The sequence below is a fragment of the Mus caroli genome, unplaced genomic scaffold, assembly GCF_978045245.1.
Source record: "Mus caroli unplaced genomic scaffold, Mus_caroli_1 scaffold_2, whole genome shotgun sequence".
NCBI lineage: Eukaryota > Metazoa > Chordata > Mammalia > Rodentia > Muridae > Mus > Mus caroli.
This window is the reverse complement of record NW_028227257.1, coordinates 163,430,920-163,451,688: the sequence shown is the minus strand read 5'-3', so window position 1 is coordinate 163,451,688 and position 20,769 is coordinate 163,430,920. Positions and strand designations below refer to the sequence as shown.

Sequence of the window (20,769 nt, the reverse complement as noted above, 5' to 3'; positions counted from 1 at the left end):
CTCATCATGAGTCTCTAGTGAGAATTTTGGTTTCTTTTTTAAAAAAAATGTAAGAATATTATAAAATATGTTTTCATTTTAATCCCAGGTGTGGGAGAAGGGGCTGCTTCAGACTGTCCACCGCAGCTGACTGTGATTTTCCTCGTGCTCTGGCTGGAGTGCGATTTTGGCAGCTACAGATGAGTTTTGTGAGTGTGTGATATTTGGAATTCTGGGGACTTTTCCAATGATATATTGGTGCTAGAACCCTGCTAGAAGGGGTTGGGTGGAAGGCTGGTGATTGAATGCTATTTTGTTGGTTGCAGTTTATCAAGTAGTAGTGCACAAAAAGAGAAGAAGAAAAAATTAGATACAAGTTTGACAGAAAATATCAAACTTGTTCCAAGGAGTAAGGACATACCTAATCAGCAGGAAGTAATCTAAGGACACCCCTTTCCCATTTATCCTTTTTTTCTCTCCTACTTAGTGTTAGGGTGTAGAAAGGGTACAAGAAGGGGTTGGAGAAGAGTGGAAGAAAAGAAAAACCCATAAAAAAACTGGATTTGCAGCCGTAAATCCAGTTACAAGTCTCTGACTCAAGCTGAAGATGCCAGGAGACAGTAGCAGGGAGTCGACCAGCTAAGGAGGCGTGAGGATGCTGTCAGGGTGCTCTGGGGCATCTTTCAGGGACCATGGGGAGGCCATAAGGAGGCCAAAGGGTGGTCATGGGAAGATCAAGGGGACACGATGGTGAGTCATGATGATGGTGAGTCATGGCGACTGAGAGGAAGTTATGGAGAGGCTATGATGAAGCTGTGAGATTATGGTAATAAGACTGAAGCCACCCTCCAGATGTTGCTTTCATTTAAAAGGGGGGAGGAGTCTTTTGCTCTCATGTCCTTCAGTGAACACAGTTTTAACAGTTCAACTTCCCGAGAATTGTGAAAGTCAAAATCTCTCCCTGGACTATAGGTCAGCAACAGTGGCCATACATGTCCTATAAAATGGGGAGTGCCATTAAAAATCCAGTACTATTTATGTGCCCCAGTACAGGGGAACCCCAGGGCCAAAAAGGGGGAGTGAGTGGGTAGGGGATTGGGGGGTGGGTATGGGGGACTTTTGGAATAGCATTGAAAATGTAAACGAGGAAAATACCAATAAAAAAAATAAATTAAAAAAAAAATCCAGTACTAGATCCCATGAAAGGCAGCACTGCTGTGGGAAGTAATGGTGCAATGCAAAGGATATTCAGAAATGCCTTCTATGCCATTGTCTAAATAGAGAAATGCGAATTCAGTATCATTTGTCCTCTTTTGTGGGCTTCCAAACTTGAACTAAGTTTAGCAGCTCTGCCAAGTCAGCTAAAACAGACAACTCACTCAGTCACCACAGTGACTGACAGTTCTTTATCAAATTCAATAAAGGGCTTAAGAAGATAAGACAGAAAAGGATAAATAATTCCTCTCTCCTCTTTGGCTTACAGAAGAAATTAACACACCAAGTGTGTCCAGTTTCAGATTGTCTGAAGAACTCTCAACAAAACAGATGGCAAACAAAAACGTTAATACTGTCTGAAAAGACTGGCCAGTGCTTCTTCCCTTAGATGTGATAGCCAATTGGGAACCATAGATGTAGTAGCCACTGACTGTAGACAAAACTGTGTGCCTGGTGCCCTAAAGGAAAGAAAATGTAGGAATCACCTGGCCTGATAAAACCTAGCCTAAGGCTAATCCTGTCAATGACAGGATTATCTTCTCTTAGAAGAAAAGTAAGCAAACTCAACTCAAGCACGTCCTGGAGGTGGCAGGATCAGTTAAATAAACTTGCAGAAAAGGAAAGGAAGTACCATGATTGCTACCAGGTCCTAAAACCCTGATGACATTTACCAGATACGTGATTTTACTTAAGATAGTGGAGTTCAGTGTATTATTATTTTATGACTCACATTTACCTCAAGCCATTACCTTAAGGATTAAATGAGCTAATGTAGGTGTGACTCTTAGCAAGGCATCAGGCACAAAACAAGGATTTAAATTATTTAAATGTTGGTTCTATTACCATCGCAGAGGAAGGGGAAGAAAAGCAACCAGGTCTTCATTTTTTAATTAGTTTTATATACAGTTTTACATTGCTACAGTTTGAAAGTGTTAGTGTATAATCCTGGACAATCGGGATGAGAACAGTGAGGAGCACATCTGCTTGATAGCTCTGGTTGTTGATCAGCAAAACTGGGGAGCAGACAAATTCAGTGACCTTTGGCAGTGAAGGGCTGGATCTAGAACACAGGGCCTCCACTGCAGGGCTGTGTTGCGTCTACAATAGGGTCCTGAAGCTTGTCCTATACAGGGTGCATCTAGTATGGGCTCCTTGACCCTGCCACCCAAAGCAATGTTGGTTCTAGAACACAGGTCCCAAGCCAGCCCCACAGAGCAACGCTCCTATCTTTAGACCCCACTCATCACTGAGTGATTCTTTGCAAATGAGAAGACATCAAGTATCTACAGAACAATTGGCAGCAAGCCCAGTATCCTACCTCACTCTGCATCTTCTGAGCTTCCTTTGAAGACTGATATGATGGTGTCTCAACAAATTCAAGCATGGACTTTCCCTTATTTTTCTCATATTCCTCTCTGTATTTTACCTGCATTGAAAAAAAAAATACTAAAATCATTTAAAAAAATAAGGGCTATGTATAGCTCAGTGTTAGAGCACATTCTTAGCAAAGTCTTGGGTTCAATTCCCAACAATAATAACAACAACCAAAATCTCATGTAGTAAACAAAACACAATAAATGTAACCAAAATTAATCATCCTGGTTTGTGTTCTCAAGTAATTCTTGCAGTTTAGAGTGATGAGTATGTTCCCCAAAGTTAGTGGCATACAAGGGCTGAACATAAAAACTTTTAAGGATAAAAATTTATTTTAGCCCAGCCAAAGGGTGTTCAGTGTTTTTGGGCATTAAATAATGTATTCTAGGGAGGACAAATAAAATATTGTGCCAAATAGGTAGAATATATAGATATTTGTTAAATATATGGGGTTATTCATATATATTTAATAATATATTATGAATTATCTGTATCACTTAAAATTAGTTTTATTTCCTTTCTGGTTATAAAGGGAAGGATAGTTTCTGTTGCTTCAAGTTTTGATCTTTTTCTTTTCTCTGTGTAGATATGCATATGTATTGTGTCTGTGGTGTATTGTGTGGTGTGTGCACAGAAGTGTGTGTGCAGGTGTGTGTGTCTGTGCCTATGCCACAAAGGCTAGATGAAGAAGCTGAGTTTTCCCTTCTGTTGCTCTCTGTCTTACTTCCTTGAGATGGAGACATCTGGATGTGGAGTTAGGCTTCAAGCCAGCAAACCCCAGGAACTCTTCTGTCTCCATCCCCCCTAGCATATATTACAGTTTCAGGTACATGCAGCTACTCCCAGGTTTTAGGCATGACCTTCAGTCTCCAATACTCTTAAAGCAAACATTATTCTTAGCTGAGCTCTATCCCCGAGTTGATGTCTTCTATTTCTTAAAAACAAAAGCTAAAATTGTATGTAAGACATCAGAATGGTTGCATTTAGCAATATTTTAACTGAGTTCCTAGAAAAGCTTTGATCACGACTCACTTCATTCAAAAATGCATTTTTATTAATTCTTGGGCTTCATAATTGCTTGTGAAATTATTTAAGTTGTATAATGATAATGATTACTAGATCAACCTAAAAGAAAATTTCTTATATTTAGAACTTTGTGGTGACAGGAAATAAATTTTGAAATACCTATTTGTGACATAATTTCATTATAGATGATTTTGCTGCGTACATGATATCATACTATATTAGAATAAAATTTTGTGGGAAAAAGTGAAAGAAAAGTAAGTATTTGGGCAGGCATAATAGTACATATCTGTAAACCCAACATTGGGGAGCCAGAAGTAGGTCAGTTGTAAGTCAAGTTACATAGTTAATGCCTAGGTCAACCCTATCTTGAGAAGGAAGGAAGGAAGGAAGGAAGGAAGGAAGGAAGGAAGGAAGGAAGGAAGGAAGGAAGGGAGGGAGGGAGGGAGGGAGGGAGGGAGGGAGGGAGGGAGGGAGGGGAAGAGAGAGAGAGAGAGAGAGAGAGAGAGAGAATTTAAAGACAAAACTCATATTTCCAAACATTGGGGAGAGAGGGGTTGAAATGTCAACTGCAAACTCCATACACTCTAGTCTTCCCTGAGAAAGAATTTTGTTTATGTTCAATGAAGAGACAGCCTAAAAATAGGTAACATCATTCCTTAGATTTTTGTCCTAGACTTTGGTAAAAGGGAGAAAATGAGTTGAGCACAAGAATATGCACATTAATCCGTTGCTGTGTGTTCCTCACTAGGGATGAATCCGTGTAACCAGAAGCTTCACGTTATCACCATCTAGGCGTCCCTACAGTGGTAGATTGTAACCTGGGAACCCGATGAACCCTTTGTCCCTTGAGTTGCTTCTGTTGATGTACTTTATCACAGCAACAGAAAAGAAAACTGATACAGGGAGTAATTTATTTTCAAATCATTATGGAATTTATGTTCCACAGAATACATTTAAAAGAGTCATGTAAATGTTTACTTTAACAGATGCTAGAAATGGCATCCTTAGCAACTATTTAAACTTGAAATGATAATTTAAAAACAGATATTGACTTTACAATGTCCTAGGAAGAAAAAATGAAGTTCTTTTGCAGACTACATAGGGTTTCATGGTTAGAAGAAACATCAATTTAAAATGCACTAGTGAGGATGTTTTCCCTTTCCAATAACACTTATAATTAAATGAAGAAATTATAATAAACCTTACACCCAGAAAATTAATTTTGTAGCTCAAAAATGTCAAGTCAGCACACAGTAAAATTTTAAATCATCATGAGATTCGATCACCATTTAATTAGTTCCTAGATCTAAACTTTTTAATTATATGAAGAACTTAAAATTTATGAAACTTTTATATGCTGAAACAAGGTTTCAGCTGACCCAAAAGATAAAAAAAAATAGGATCCAAGATAATATTTTTTTTCTGAAACATTAATGTTCTTGGGTCCCATTCTTCAAAGAACACAGCACTGAGCAGTGGGTAACGGATGGTCACGTATGGGATGAGCAGAGCTCGGAGAGCGCACCTGACTCTGGAGGGTGGCGTTTCCTTTATGGTGCAGGTGTTCAGGGGCCTCCGCATCAAAGTGATACAATCCTTTGTTTTCTTCAAAATTCCTTTTATATTCCCACTTTAAAAAAAATGAAAACAAGTTAGAAATAAAAGATTGATGACTAAAATTAAGATTTAGGAATTTAACTGGGGTGTGGTGGCTCTCATCCCAGCACACGGGAGGCTAAGACAGGATGACTGTGAGTTCCAGGTAACCCTGGGCCACAGATTGAGCCAGTTTCCCAGCAACTCTTAGTAAAGAACACAACAATCAAGCCAGTGGAAAGGAGCCACGATGCTGTTAAAGAGCCAGTCTCTGTAACAGCTGGTGTGGAGGAGGTTCTGCAGCTAAGAAAAATGGACAAAGCCAGACAGTCTCACTGTAGGTGGCCATAGGAAGAGCCCAAGAAACATTCAGTGATTAATTATAAATGTGGCATGGGGCACAGTCAATTAGATGGGATGCCACAGGTTGTGAGTGGGCAAGATGAGGTGAAATATAGACACTGCTTCTTATCACAGGACAGATTGGTGTTTAAGACTGTCCAGAAGAAATAGAAACAAAAAGAAGAGAGCGAGGGAACTAGACTCGAGGAAGGTGGCTATGGAGAGAAGCTGGGCCATGAGTAAGAATGGAAGTGATGAAGACAGAGAAAAGCTGAAAGATAATTGAGCAAAGTCTCTAAATTCCAAGGAAAGGATGGTGGGAGGCACTGAGAAAAGGACCTAAAGAAAATGGGTATAATTCATTGGATTTTTTTTCTTTAAGATTTATTTTATGTATGAGTGCTCTAGATGCATGTACACCTGCAGGCAAGAAGATCATTTTACAAATGTTTGTGAGCCACCATGTGGTTGCTGGGAATTGAACTCAGGACCTCTGGAAGAGCAGCCAGTAATCTTAGCCATTGGAGCCATCTCTCCAGCTCCAATTTATTGGATTTATAAGTTGAAGCTGTTAGCATAGGCCCTCTGGTATTATGACATACGTGAGAAGGTAAATTTGGAAGAGACCAGAAAAAGTATTGATGGCAGCAGAACAAGACTTCTAGCACTAGAGACGGGACATTTCGAATTAGTCCTACTTGAAAAGACTTCGGCAAGCAAACGAGATCCAAGGCTGTGGGGACCTACCAAGGTAAAGATCAACTGCCCGTGAGTTACAGGAAAAAAATGGCTTTGTACGGAGTGAAGGGGAATTCATGCAGCTTTCGAAGAAGTGCAGTAAAGAGACTCATGTGATCCTAGGAGATGCTCTGTGGACAGAAGCGGGAAAAGGAACACTGAACATCAGGAACAGAAAGACAGAAGGTGTCTGTGACCTGCCTCAGAGCTGTTGCTCCACAGGGGAAAAGTCCCAGAGGGAGCCTTACTGCAAGAGCTCCCTGTCACGTGGGGAGCAAGGATGTATGTCCCTGACTTCTAACCAGAATGAAGTGGGTTTAGAAAAGCACCATTGCATACACTAGCAAGATTTTGCTGAAAGGACCCAAATATAGCTGTCGCTTGTGAGACTATGCCGGGGCCTAGCAAACACATAAGTGGATGCTCACAGTCAGCTATTGAATGTATCACAGGGCTCCCAAGGGAGAAGTTAGAGAAAGTACCCAAGGAGCTAAAGGGATCTGCAACCCTATAGTTGGAACAACATGAACTAACCAGTACCCCGGAGCTCTTGTCTCTAGCTGCATATGTATCGAAAGATGGCCTAGTCGGCCATCACTGGAAAGAGAGGCCCATTGGACTTTCAAACTTTATATGCCCCAATATAGGGGAATGCCAGGGCCAAAAGAATGGGAATGGGTGTGTAGGGAAGTGGGGGGGGGAGGGTATTGGGGACTTTGGGGATTGCATTGGAGATGTAATTGAGGAAAATATGTAATAAAAAAATATTAAAAATTAAAAAAAAAGAAATTGCAAAAAAAAAAAAAAAAAGAAAAAGAAAAAGAAAAGCACCACAGGAAAGTCTTAATAAAGTTCATATATTACATCTTGGGTTACTCTATGAATTTTAAGTTAAAACTAAATAAAATCTAACTTAACAAAAGGCAAAGCTTAAACCTGAAATAAGATATCAAAAAATGTTTATGCTTTGTTTAGATTTTTTTATAATATCTACTTATTAAACAACTATAATTTGAATGCATTAAGGCAGAACATATTCTAATATGGGATCAAAGTCCATAACTAATGAAGTTGAGGGAATTATACTCAGAATAATGGATATATACTAAAAAACGGGCTAAAACCAAATCCTTTGAACGCCAATCTGCAAATGAAATTTCTAATGCAGGGGCTTTTCTGTATTGAATAGTCTCTGTTGCCTCCTAGTGGAGGTTATGTAGAATAACATAGCATAAAATTTTTAAATTTATATAAAGTTATAAGGAAATTGAAAGCTCCATTTCCACAGCAAAGTGTTTCTTCAGACATTGAATTTGTGATTGTGCACAGGCTTTTAAATTTCTCATCCTGCTCTACACATGACACGTTAAAATGCAAAAATTTTGATACGGACCAATACATCTAGAGATGTGTAATAAAATAGCCATTTAGAGCAAACTAGCTCTGAACTTTGGTAAATACCTACAACAAATCTCTTTCTCAACGTTTTCCAAAAAAAATCCAGTAACCAATAGGCATCAAGAAAATTTCTATTCATTTTATACAAATATTTAAAAGGTTATTCTAACTTATAAAAAATTTAAGACATATATAATATCATACAATTTTAATATGTAAATGATTAAGGGAAAATCAAACTCTCTGGCTCTTTGAGTGATGTAATTATTTCTATGATACAGCCTGAAGCAGACGAGAGATCAAACTCAGTGAATAATGAATAAAATGTTGGAGAGATGACAAAGAGTGTGTACACTAAAATTTGATTCATTTTTCTCTACCGCAAAGCCAACATCAACATTTTGAAAAGAAATGTTGCAGGTGAGAGGTAAACACTCTTGCTCATTTACACACGAATCCCCATGTTCCTAGGAGAATCAGCCTGAGTATGGGTAGGGGACAGTCCAGCAAGCACCACCACAGGACAAAAGCCGGACATTGGAGAATGAAGAATGCAGACAGTGCAGGAAATGGAGAGATGAGTGTGTGTGTCACAGAGAAAAGCTTGAAACCAGAATAGAAATGCAAGGGTGGTTGAGATGTGGTTGCCAGTGGATGCTAAGCTTGGTGAAGCAGGACAATGCAACCCAAGGGCCCTGACACCAAAGGCTAATTCCAAGCTGTCACCATGGCTCAAACACCAGAAACTATACCAATAATTTTTAAATAAATTAAAAACTAATCTCTGTAAGTGTGAACCACTTATGTGCAGTGTGCACCTTAGGAAGGCTGGTGATGGCGATGTGCAAAGTCAAGTGGACATACAAATAACAAATGGTGTTTTGCCAATGCTAAGAACTGAAGCTCCCTTAAGACTAAGGTTTGGGGATCTAGCCTTGGAGTGGCTTTATCCTGAGCGCAGTGGACTCTGCTACTTAAAAGACTACCTTCACTTTTCCTCATACCTTACAGAATGAGTATTTCTTCATCTGATCCAGATCTATCCTGTTCGTTAAAATGCTTTTAAGTGAATGGGTGGTTATTGTTAGAATTGGCATGGAAATAACTTTAGGTCAAATCAGAGTCAATCATTAACATGTGGCATCTGGCTATGTACAAAGTGGAGCCACTAGTGTCCAGGAGTTACCAGTTGTAAGAGCTGGTGAAGTCAGCGTCCAGATGTACCAAGGGTGGAAACAGTATCACAGCAGGCTAGAGTTCTGAGGGACTGACCATACGGAGAGTAAACACAAATATTACCAACAGGACATGAAGTCCTCCTTCTGACTTGACAGATAATGTAGAACGGATCAAGACTAAATTTATAGTGACCATGAAATATAAGCACCTTCAAGATTTCTTGTCAGAGAAAATAGTTTAAACTGTGACTATATTTTATGTGTTTATATATACTATATATAAACAAGAATGCTTGCTACTGAAGACATAACATATATGATATGCTAGCATGGCTCTCATAAAAGAAGATCCCTGACTGAAAGATATGAACATCAAATGATTTCATTCTGATACAAATGAAGAAATGGGAAGAAGAAAGACAGAACGGATTCTTGCTTGTGACAATACCAACAAGTGTGCTTGTGCTCATGAGATGAAAGGAATTGCAAGAACCCACTTTGGGTATCGCTTTCTTCCGAGGAATATAGGTCTGTCCATGATCCAGCAAATAATCCCCAACCCTCGTGCTTGCAGGCAGCCTTCATTAAACTCAGTGTGTCAAACACACACAAAGACATCAAAGTAGGAGGGGCATCTATTGGCAAGAAGAAGGGGTTGGAACAGAAGAAGAATGGGGGATAAGAGAGGGTAACATGGACTGAAGGAACTAAAATACATTCCATACATGTACGAAATGGGTAAAGTGAGAAAAGAACTCTTTTACAACGAGACAATGGCTGCCATGGGGTCTGTACAGGCAGGTGGCTACTTTTCAGTGCGTTAGTTGTTGGGAGCATGGCACACAGGCACATCTAATGAAGCAGGTAAGACCAGGAACAAACAGAAACACTGCATCCCCGGCTCCACACGTCTACTCTACAGTGGCCACCAGACAGCCCACTTACTCCACTGAGCATTTTGCTGGCTTTCATAGCATGGTCTAAAAACAACAAATTTGGGAGATCTGAAATTGGCTTGTGCATGGCTTGAACATCTTTCTTGTACTTCACCTACAAAAATGACACGGAATAAAATACCATATAGTAGAAGAAAACAGGAAGACACAAGCAATGGTTTCCCTTCCTTCCCTCCTTCCTTCCCTCCTTCCTTCTTTCCTTCTTTCTTTTTGTTGCTCATTCTTCTCTTTTTATTTCTTTTATTTTTTTTTTACAGTCCAGCCATTGCCCACCTCCTGATTCCCCTTCCTACAGTTCCTTATCCCATTCTACTTCTCCTGTCTCTAAGAGGATACCCCCACCCAGGTCTCCCCACTCCTTAGGTCCTCAAGACTCTTGCATCTTCTCCCACTGAGGCCAGACCAGGCAATCCTCTGCTAAATATGTGTCAGGGGCTTTAGACCATGTAGTGTATACTGCCTGGTTGGTGGCTCAGTGTCTAAGAGATCTCAGGGGTCTGCGTTAGTTGAGACTATTGGCCTTCATATGGGTTCACCCTCCTCCTCAGCTTCTTCCAACCTTTCCCTAATTCAACCATAGAGGTCCCTTATGGTTGGGTCCATTGGTTGGGTGTAAGTATCTCTGTCTGACTCAGTCAGCTGCGTGTTGGGCCTTTTCAGATAGTAGTCATGCCAGACTCCTGTCTGTAAGCACACCAAAGCATCAGTAATAGTGTCAGACCTTGGTGTCTCTCCTTGAGATGGATCCCAAGTTGGGCGGGTCCCTGGACCACCTTTCCCTTAGTCTCTTCTCCATTTGTGTCCCTGCAATTCTTTTAGACAGGAACAGTTCTGTGTTAGAATTTTTTATTGTAGGATAGCAACCCTTTTCCTTCACTTGATGCCCTGTCTTTCTACTAGAGGTAGACTCTAGAAGTTTCTTCTCCCTAATGTTTGGCATTTAATCTAAGGTCCCTCCCTTTGAGTCCTGAGAGTTTCTCACCTCCCTGGTCTTTGGTACATTCCAGAGGGTCCACCTGCTTCCCACCCCCAGAGGTTGCATATTTCCATTCATTCTGCTAGCCCTCAGGGCTTTTCTCCTGTCCCTAATACCTGTTCATCTTCCCCTCTTCCCCTCCCTCTCCTGCCTTCCACTGAGGTCTGTCCACTGTCTCCTGTTTTCTTCTCTCTCCCAAGTAGGATTGAAGCAATCCTCACTTGGGCCCTTCTGCTTGTTAACCTTCTTGAATTCTATGGATTGTATCCTAGGTATTCTGTACTTTGTTTTTCCTAATATCCACTTATTAGTGAGTACCTGCCCTGCATGTCCTTTTGGGTCTGAGTTACCTCACTCAGGATGATAATTTCTAGTTCCATCCATTTGCCTGTAAAACTCAAGATTTCCTTGCTCTTAATAGCTAAATAGTACACCATTGAATGCACCGCAATTTATGTATCAATTTTTCCTCTGTGGGACATCTGGGTTGCTTCCAGCTTCTGACTATTAAAAATAAGGCCACTATGAACATCATGAACCATGTGTCCCTGTGGCATGGTGGGGCATTTTTGGGGGTATAAATGCCCAAGAGTGGTATAGCTGAATCTTCAGGTAGATGTATTTCCAATTTTTGGAGGAACCACCAGACTGATTTCCAGAGTAGTTGTATCAATTTGCAATCCCACCAGCAATGGAGGAGTGTTCCTCTTTCTCCACATCCTCACCAACATGTGTTGTCACCTGAATTTTTGATTGTAGCCATTCTAATTGGTATAAGGTGAATCTCAGGGTAGTTTTGATTTGCATTTCCCTGATGACTAAGGACTTTAAACATTTCTCTTTTTTATTGGATATTTTCTTTATTTACATTTCAAATGTTTTCCTATTTCCAGGTTTCCACTTCTGAAACCTCCTATTCCATCCCCCCTATAGCCTCTATGAGGGTGCTCGTCCATCTACCCACCCATTCCTGTCTTCCTGCCCTGGTATTCCCCTACACTGGGGCATCAAACAGCCTCAGGCCCAAACACCCTCCTCCCACTGATATCTAACAAGGCCAACCTCTACCACATATGTGGCCGGAGCCACAGGTCCACATGCACTCTTTGGTTGGTGGTCCAGTCCCTGGGAGCTCTGGGGGGGTCTGGCCTGTTGACACTGTTGCTCCCTCCATGGGGCTGCAAACCCCCTCAACTCCTTTAGTCCCTTCTCCAACTTCTCTATCATGGAACCTGCACTCAGTCCAGTGGTTGGCTGTGAGCATACACCTCTGTATTTGTCAGGCTCTGGCAAAACCTCTCAGGAGACAGCCACACCAGGCTTCTATCAGCAAGCACTTCCCAGCATCCACAATAGCATCCAGGTTTGGTGACAATATATGGGATGGATCTCCAGGTGGGGCAGTCTCTGGATGGCCTTTCCTTCAGTCTCTGCTCCATACTTTGTCTCCATATTTCCCCTGTGAGTATTTTATTCCCCCTTCTAAGGAGCTTTGAAGCATCTACACTTTGATCTTCCTTCTTCTTGGCTTCATATGATCTGTGAATTGAATCTTGGGTATTCCAAGCTTTTGGGCTAATGTCCACTTATCAGTGAGTACATACTGTGTGTGTTCTTTTGTTACTGAGTTACCTCACTCAGGATGATATTTTCAAGTTCCATCCATTTGCCTAAGAATTTCATGAATTCATTGTTTTTAATAGCTGAGTAGTACTCCATTGTGTAAATGTACCACATTTTCTGTTTCCATTCCTCTGTTGAGAGACATCTGGGTTGTTTCTAGCTTCTGGCTATTATAAATAAGGCTGCTATGAACATAGTGGAGCATGTGTCCTTATTACATGTTGGAGCATCTTCTGGGAATATGCCCAGGAGAGGAAATGCTGGATCTTCCAGTAGAACTATGTCCAATTTTCTGAGGAACCGCCAGACTGATTTCCAGAGTGGTTGTAACAGTTTCCAATCACACCAGCAATGGAAGAGTGTTCCTCTTTCTCCACATCCTCCCCAGCATCTGCTGTCACCTGAATTTTTGATCTTAGCCATTCTGATTGGTGTGAGGTGGAATCTAAGGGTTGTTTTGATTTGCATTTCCCTGCTGAATAAGGATGTTGAAATTTCTTTAAGTGCCCCTCAACCCTTCGAGTTTCTTCAGTTGAGAATTCTTTGTTTAGCTCTGTACCCCATTTTTAATAGGGTTATTTGGTTCTCTGGAGTCTAACTTCTTTAGTTCTTTGTATATATTGGATATTAGCCTTCTATCAGATATAGAATTGGTAAAGATCTTTCCCCAGTCTGTAGGTTGCTGTTTTGTTCTATTGACAGTGTCCTTTGCCTTACTGAAGCTTTGTAATTTTATGAGGTCCCATTTGTTGATTCTTTATCTTAGAGCATAAGCTATTGGTGTTCTTTTCAGGAACTTTCCCCCTGTGCTCATGTGTTCAAGGCTTTTCCCCACTTTCTCTTCTATTATATTCGGTGTATCTGATTGTATATGGAGGTCTTTAAGTGCTTCTTGGCCATTTGAGATTCCTCTATTGTGAGTTCTCAGTTTAGTTATATACCCCAATTTTTTATTGGCTTGTTTGTTTTTTGGAGACTAGCTTATTAAATTCTTTATATATTTTGGGTTGTTAGCCCTCTATAGGATGTGGGGTTAGTGAAGTTTTTTCCCAATCTGTAGGTTGCTAATTTGTCCTATTGACTGTGTCTTTTGTCTTAGAGAAACTTTTCAGTTTCATGAAGTCCTGTTTATCAATTGTTGATCTTAGAGCCTGAGCCATTGGAATTCTGTTTAGGAAATTTCCCTCCATAGCAATGAGTTCAAGGTTCTTTCCCACTTTCTTTTCTGTTACATTCAGTGTATCTGTTTTAAGTTGAGGTCCTTGATCCACTTGGCCTTGAGCTTTGTGTAAGGTGACAAATATGGATCTATTTCCATTTTTCTACATACAGACTACCAGTTAGACCAACACCACTTATTGAAGATGCTTTCTTTTTCCATTGTTTATTTTTATCTTTTTTGTCAAAGATCATGTGTCCATAAGTTTGTGGGTTTGTTTGTGGGTCTTTCTTCAATTTTATTCCATTGATCTACCTGTCTGTCTCTGTACCAATTTATCACTATTGCTTGGTAGTACAGCTTGAGGTCAAGGATGGTGATTCCCCAGAAGTTCTTTATTGTTAAGAATTGTTTTTGTTAGCCTAGGTTTTATGGTATTCCAGATGAATTTGAGAATTGCTCTTTCCGTGTCTGTGAAGAATTGTGTTGGAATTTTGATGGGGATTGCATTGAATCTGTAGATTGCTTTTGGTAGGATAGCCATTTTCACTATGTTAATCCTACCAACCCATGATCATAGGAGATCTCTCCATTTTCTGAGGTCTTCTATTTCTTTTTTGAGAGACTTGAAGTTCTTGTCATACAGATCTTTCACTTGTTTGGTTAGAGTTACCCCAAGATACTCTATGTTATTTGTGAATTTTATGAAGGGAGTTGTTTCCCTAATTTCTTTCTCAGCCCACTTATCAATTGTATAATGGAAGATTATTGATTTTTTTTAGTTTATTTTATATCCAGCCACTTTGCTGAAGTTGTTTATCAAATGTAGAAGTTCTCTGGTAGAATGTTTTGGGTTGCTTATGTATACTATCATATCATCCACAAACAGTGATACCTTGACTTCTTTTCCAAATTGTATCCCATTGATCTCCTTTTGTTGTCTTATTGCTCTAGTTAGAACTTCGAGTACTATATTGAATAGATACTGAGAGAGTTGGCATCCTTGTCTTGTCTCTGATTTTGGTGGGATTGCTTCAAGTTTCTATCCATTTAATTTGATATTGGCAGTTGGTTTGCTGTGTATAGGTATGGCTCTTGAATTCCTGATCTGTCCAATACGTTTAACATGAAGAGGTGATGTATTATATCAAATGCTTTTTCAGATGGTCATGTGATTTTTTTTTTCTTTGGGTTTGTTTATATAGTAGATTACATTAATGGATTCACTCATCCTTTTTCTCCCCAATACAAGGTCCTGATGAGTGGTAGTGACAGGATTTACAAGCAGCCACTAGATGGTGCTGATTCACTACTGAATGAGTCAAATGGTTCCTTATGGACTTGAAAACATTTAAATTTCTTTTACTGTTTATATATTCCAAAACGGTGGTGTTAACACACTTTCAGTAATTATAGTAGAAACTCCACTTTTAGATAACAAGAAGCCTTGCTTCATTCTTTATATGCTGCTATAGAATTATTTCAGTTTTACTTTGCTGGAATTTAAGCTTTAGCTGCTTTGCATTCTAAGTGAATCTTTTTTTTTTTTTTTTTTTTTTCTAACTGCTTTGGAATTTAATACCAGTAGTAAGAGCAAAATATTAATATTAAGTTCATTAAACAGTATCTGTATGCCCAACACTTTTTAAAAAACACTTAACATATGTAAAGCACCCTAATTGTTTTAATTTATTCCTATTTGACAGATGAGAAAACTGAGGCACAGAAAGATTGAAGGAATAACAGGAAGTGGCTGAACAGGATCACATCCAGGCAGCCCGATCCTCACTCAGCCTTGAGCATTTAAGGCTCAATTCTAGATTCCTTTAAGATTAGCTCATCTCTACCCACTTCTTTGTCTGCACACACTCAAAAATTATCAGCCAGGAAAAGAAAGATTATGATATCCCCAGAGGTTCTGAAAGACAAACGTGCTCCCTTTATCTTCCAGACACAAACCAAGACTTGTTATTGAGCATAAATACCTTCTACACATTAGTGAAAGAAAAGTAAAGCCAGTGCCACCTATAAAGATGAAGAGGCTGAGAACCTTATCATGATACTCAGTTCTTCTGATGAGAAAGGGTCTGTACACGTAGTAAATGAATCTTTTTTTAAAAAAATGATTTGACATTGTTTCTAGTTTTGGACAATACCTCCTCCTAGCAAAAATTCTGAACTTCATTTTGTACCCAATAAATCCTTCTTAATTTTAAAAACATGAAAATAAATCTACAAAGATAGCATTTAGCATAATAAAAATGAAAGAAGTTTAAACCTTTAGCAGCACAATTCATGACAATTTCTTTTTGATGAACCCCCATGTATCAGGTAGTACTTTATAATAAACCAATTCTGTGGGCATAATTATGAGTTAATTGTTGTCCTACCTACTAATTTGTGATAATATACATTTCTTTCCTGAAAAACTCTATAATCTATTCTACTCTTGATCGGACACAATAATTTTATTCATACCACTGTTCCTACTTATTAACTAATTAGTAAGCAGTAACCATTAATAGCAAATTATAATAATATACTTTTCTAGAAAAAAAGCTTCACGAAAATATGCTTCAGTGTTTTCAACTACAAATTACTTGGAAATTACATGATCTTGATTAAATATCAGTAATTACAACACAGTTAGTTCTAGGAAAACAAGACTCTAAACATATTGAAAGTAATTTCTGTAGAATATAACTTACATCACTTGCCAGGACAGTAGCAAACTGGTGTTGCCTAAAAAACGCACTTCCCAGAGGGTTGTAATGGTGGCTTTTTTCCTTCATTTCATTATCAAATTTTTCTTTATATTTAACCTATCATAAAGAAAAAGGACAAACTGAATGAAATCACATATTTAGTGGAAAAGTAAGAAATTATGTTTTTTTTTAAAGAGATCAAATAAAAGCTACCTTTCAAATGAATCATTGCAGAATTTAAATTCCTGATATTCATCCCCTTCCATAAAGCTTAATGAGGCATTTAGAAATTTTTAATATGCTACTTGAATATTGGTCATGAATGTCATTAGGCATGAGCTCAAATTCTCTGCTCATGAGAATTATGCATTTATAATATAAAAAAATTTTACAGGTCAGTTTCCATTTCTGTACCCCTGTAACCCAGGATCAGTTCAAACTGAGAGCACACACTTCTTAAGGTCTGACTCACTTACAAAATGTGTCCAGAAACTGAATGGGTTTTCCTCGGGGAATTATACCAAATACAGATATCCACATTTAATTTGTTCAAAGATTCCTTTTTAAAACTGTGTTTTCGGCAACATCCATATCTCGATTGCTTATAATCTAATTTTTAGAAAATATATTTTCTACAATGTTCTACATCTGCTTCCTAGCATTTTTAGGGTTTTTTGGTTTGGTTTGGTTTTGGTTTTAATTTTGATTTTTGTCTTGCTTTAACTTCTCAATTTATCCAAGAGAAGAAGTATGTTTAATATTCAGTCTAAATATTTTCTTCTTTATATATAAGGAAAAAGAGTTTTTTCTTCATAGTTAAAAAACCATATAGACACATGTTATAGACTGGGATGTAGACAAATTCTCTCCCTGAGCAGACACATGGTTAACATCCCAGTGACTCGCATCTCTCGTCTTGATGCGTACTGACAAAGATGGATGTACATATCTCAAAAGCAAAGTGAAACCGTTTGGTCTCTCCAGCTACCTCTACAATCTTACAGTATTTTAAAATATTGTAAAAACATTTTATTTTATTATAATAATATTCTCATAAAGCTCATTTATCCACGTGCCTTAAGGCTCTGCCTTGCTGAGTTCCTTATTAAACAGAATTTGAAATGGCCGTTGTCATGGCCCTGCTTGGTGTGACTGATGGTCTTCAGAGGTACTTGCCAGGTGTCTTGAGAGCAAGCTAGTGAAACTTTGGTGGGAAAACAGCACAGAACTATCTTCTATGTGTTCAATTTGAAAATAATGTCCTGATATTCATGCTGCCAGACACATTCATTTTAAATAATTGATAAAGAATTACTATAATGGGAAGATGATTTCTTTCAATTATTATTTTGCATTCTGAAATCAGATATGAGCACAGACATAGGAAATGTTTAGATTTCCTTCACTACTTTCATCAGCCTCATTTAAGGATCTTTTTTATTCAGCCATGTTCACACATTCATGTCTATGTCCATGTCCACGTCCACTTTCCCCTGTCCAAGCCAAACCTCCTTCTGCTCAGTCGCTTTACAAGAACTGTTCTTGGGCAGTCGCTGTGAAATTCTAACCAACTGACAGGCTGTACTGTGCTGATTGGCACCAAATGTCAAATCCTATCCTGTCACCTCAGCCAATGTGTGTCTCAGTTACTTAAGAAAGAAAGTAGGTTCTTCAACATTTGCTCCCAGAGAACCTGTCTGAGGGTTCTCTGTTACTAAGATGAACTACACCAGCAACCAAAGCAATGAAGTGGAGAGAGAATGTATTTTGGCTCACAGTTTCAAGTTACAGTCCACAGAGGCAATGCTAGAGACAGCTACTCAGGTATCATCCAAGAGACACCAGCAGAGAGCAAAGGATAAAGCTTGTAGCTTAATTGGCTTCCTCCATTTTATACAGTCCTCGAACCTCTGCCCATAGACTGGTCTCAAGCCACAATCATGATGGGTCTCTCCAACATCAAGTACCATAACCAAAAATTTTCACACAGGCATGCCCAGAGACTCATCTCACACGTGATTCTAGACCCTGTCGAGTTGAGAATTAACCAGCACCACCACAGCCCACTTCCTACTGTGTGTGTAGACTAGGGGCTGTCAACACAATTGCACCAGATATAAAGACAGTGTGTAGGTTGGCGTGAGAACTAAAACTGGAGGTTTATCTGTTACCAAACCTGGCATTTTCTCTTCTAAGAACATGCATATTTCTGAGGAATAATTATCAATACATGCATATTTCTGAGGAATAATTATCAATCTCCTGCCCACAAGATTCAGATAATTATATTGAATGTAAAAATGAGGAAAGTGCTGTAAGCTTGGTTTCCTTCTAATCTTTGGTTGTCTAAGTGATGTGGTGTAAAAAGATGTGCAGGAAACCAAACATAAGAGTTTCTATCGATAATGAACTTACATTAAATAACTGCATTATACAAAAATACATTAACCAAACACTGATATGATCTTGCCTCCTGCCTTCTCCAAGTATTGCACATACATGAATAAAGAGAATCAAATATGGCTGATAGGGGTCAAGTCTCTCAACTTCCGACTGTCTCCCTCACTAAGGTAACAGACATGTTCAACATTCTGTTCCGTTTTCAATCCACAGTTCACTGTCTGCTTCCCTATCACACCCATATCTCCAAAGAGATCCCTGCGAAGCCTTGGATGTCTTTGCTTACCCAAGCATGGAACAAAGGATATACTTGCCATTTTTAAGACCACCGAGGAAAGGGAGAGAGAAGTGTTAATATTGAGATAAAATGTGATTCCTTTTACCTAGATCCATTATTTTAGAAATAAATGAATTTCTATAAGTAAGTCTTAAAGTGAATTCATTTACATTATGAATGGCACATATAGAGCTCTGACACCCATCACTTTCTAATAAATAAATAGAACAATTATGTAAAATCAAACTCCTAATTATTTTCTAAAAATTTGGACCATAACTAGACTTTAGGGAGTCCCCACTGTGTCGGTTCAACTATGAGGACAGAATTTAAACTAATTCTCTAAATGCCTCTAAACAGAGCAATGCAACCAGGACATGGGACACATGAGTTTTCAGCACTCAGTGCCTGGCTCCCTGCAGTAACACTTATGCTTAGGCTCCCCAGAGTCAGCAAGGAGAGAGAATCATATCTTCAGCATAGCTGTAAAATCAAAGGTTAGGGGAACATGTAAAGTTTGAAGAGTGGACCTTAATTATCACTGAAAACAATATACCAAGTATCTAAAAATATCCATTCTTTCCAATCTTTGCTAAAACTGAACTACAGGTGAGCAAATATATATATATATATATATATATATATATATATATATATATATATATATATATTACAGTTTTATATAGAACACACCAAAGAAACAATCAGAATTTAGGTTGAATTTCACATAGAATGCTACCTGTGCCCTTCTCTTTTCTCCTTCCCTCCATCCCTCTCTTCCTACCTTCCTACCTTCTTTCCTCACTTCCTTCATCATTTTGTTTTCGTTTTTATTTTGGGTCTGGGAATAAACCCAGAGACTTAAGTGTCCTTATTTTCTTTACAAGATAATATCATCCTGTCTTTGTATCAAATGTTAAGAATCCAAAGAAATTTTGTTAAAGACATCCACATATTTATCAACAGCCTATTTTATTTTATTTTATGACCCTAAAAGCCCTGAGCTAAGTCACTCAAGTCAATTTTTAACACAGACACAGACACAGACACACACTCACACATACCACATCACGAATTATACAGAAATGAACAGAGAGATCCATTCACATTGGCAACTTGGGATATGACATTTAAGCTTATGCTTGGCAGTGTCAGAAGATTGGCAGAATGTGTGCTTGCCAGGAAGGGAGAATGGGAGCATCTCCAAGCCAATTAATACCTTCTTCAGTTCAAGGACACTATTTATTACTAAATTTTTCCAGCAATCCATATTGGATCTCTTAAGTTTTAAGCTCATTCTTATCAATACAGCAAATACTATTTTGCAATAAACATTAATTATTATACTATAATGTTTCACTGTTGTTATAAAACTAGACCAAGAATTTAATCCTTTCACCCTGCTGACAAATTCCAAATATTAAATTCAGCTGATATAAGAACATAGTAACCAATTATCCTCATTTAGAACTTTTAAGTTAATGGTTTTGACAATCCATTTACATTTGAGTTGCACAGAAACTAATATTCCTGTCTTGGCACATGAAATTTTACTTTATTAATTTTTTAAACAACTATAACATAATAATATATATCTTCCCAATTTTCAAAAAGAAAGTTGGGCTTGGAGAAATGGTTGGGTTTAAGAGTGAGTCCTGATCATGCCAAGGACTAGAGTTTGGTTTCCAGCAACTATGTTAGATGACTTACCAATAACTCGAACTCTACTTTCAGGTCTGGCCTCCTCTGGCACCTGCACTCACATGCACTCGTGCACATGCACAGGCACACACATGCACATTTACACATGTACATGCATGGTCATGC

At 38.6% G+C, this 20,769-nt stretch overlaps 1 protein-coding gene across 7 annotated transcripts in view; it reads right to left on the bottom strand.

Moving 5' to 3' along the window:
• The window catches only part of Nebl (nebulette), a 382,963-nt gene that overhangs the window by 61,074 nt on the left and 301,120 nt on the right, over positions 1-20,769 (bottom strand). For 5 of the 7 annotated variants that reach the window (XM_085835164.1, XM_085835168.1, XM_085835166.1 and 2 more), the window contains 4 exons: positions 16,269-16,382; positions 9,792-9,896; positions 5,120-5,224; positions 2,513-2,620 (listed from right to left, as the gene is read on the bottom strand). The exons of the other annotated variants lie outside the window; for them this stretch is intronic. In XM_085835164.1, the coding sequence (XP_085691290.1) occupies positions 2,513-2,620; positions 5,120-5,224; positions 9,792-9,896; positions 16,269-16,382 (432 nt within the window). The remainder of the gene's footprint in view (positions 1-2,512; positions 2,621-5,119; positions 5,225-9,791; positions 9,897-16,268; positions 16,383-20,769) is intronic. 7 annotated transcript variants of the gene reach the window in all.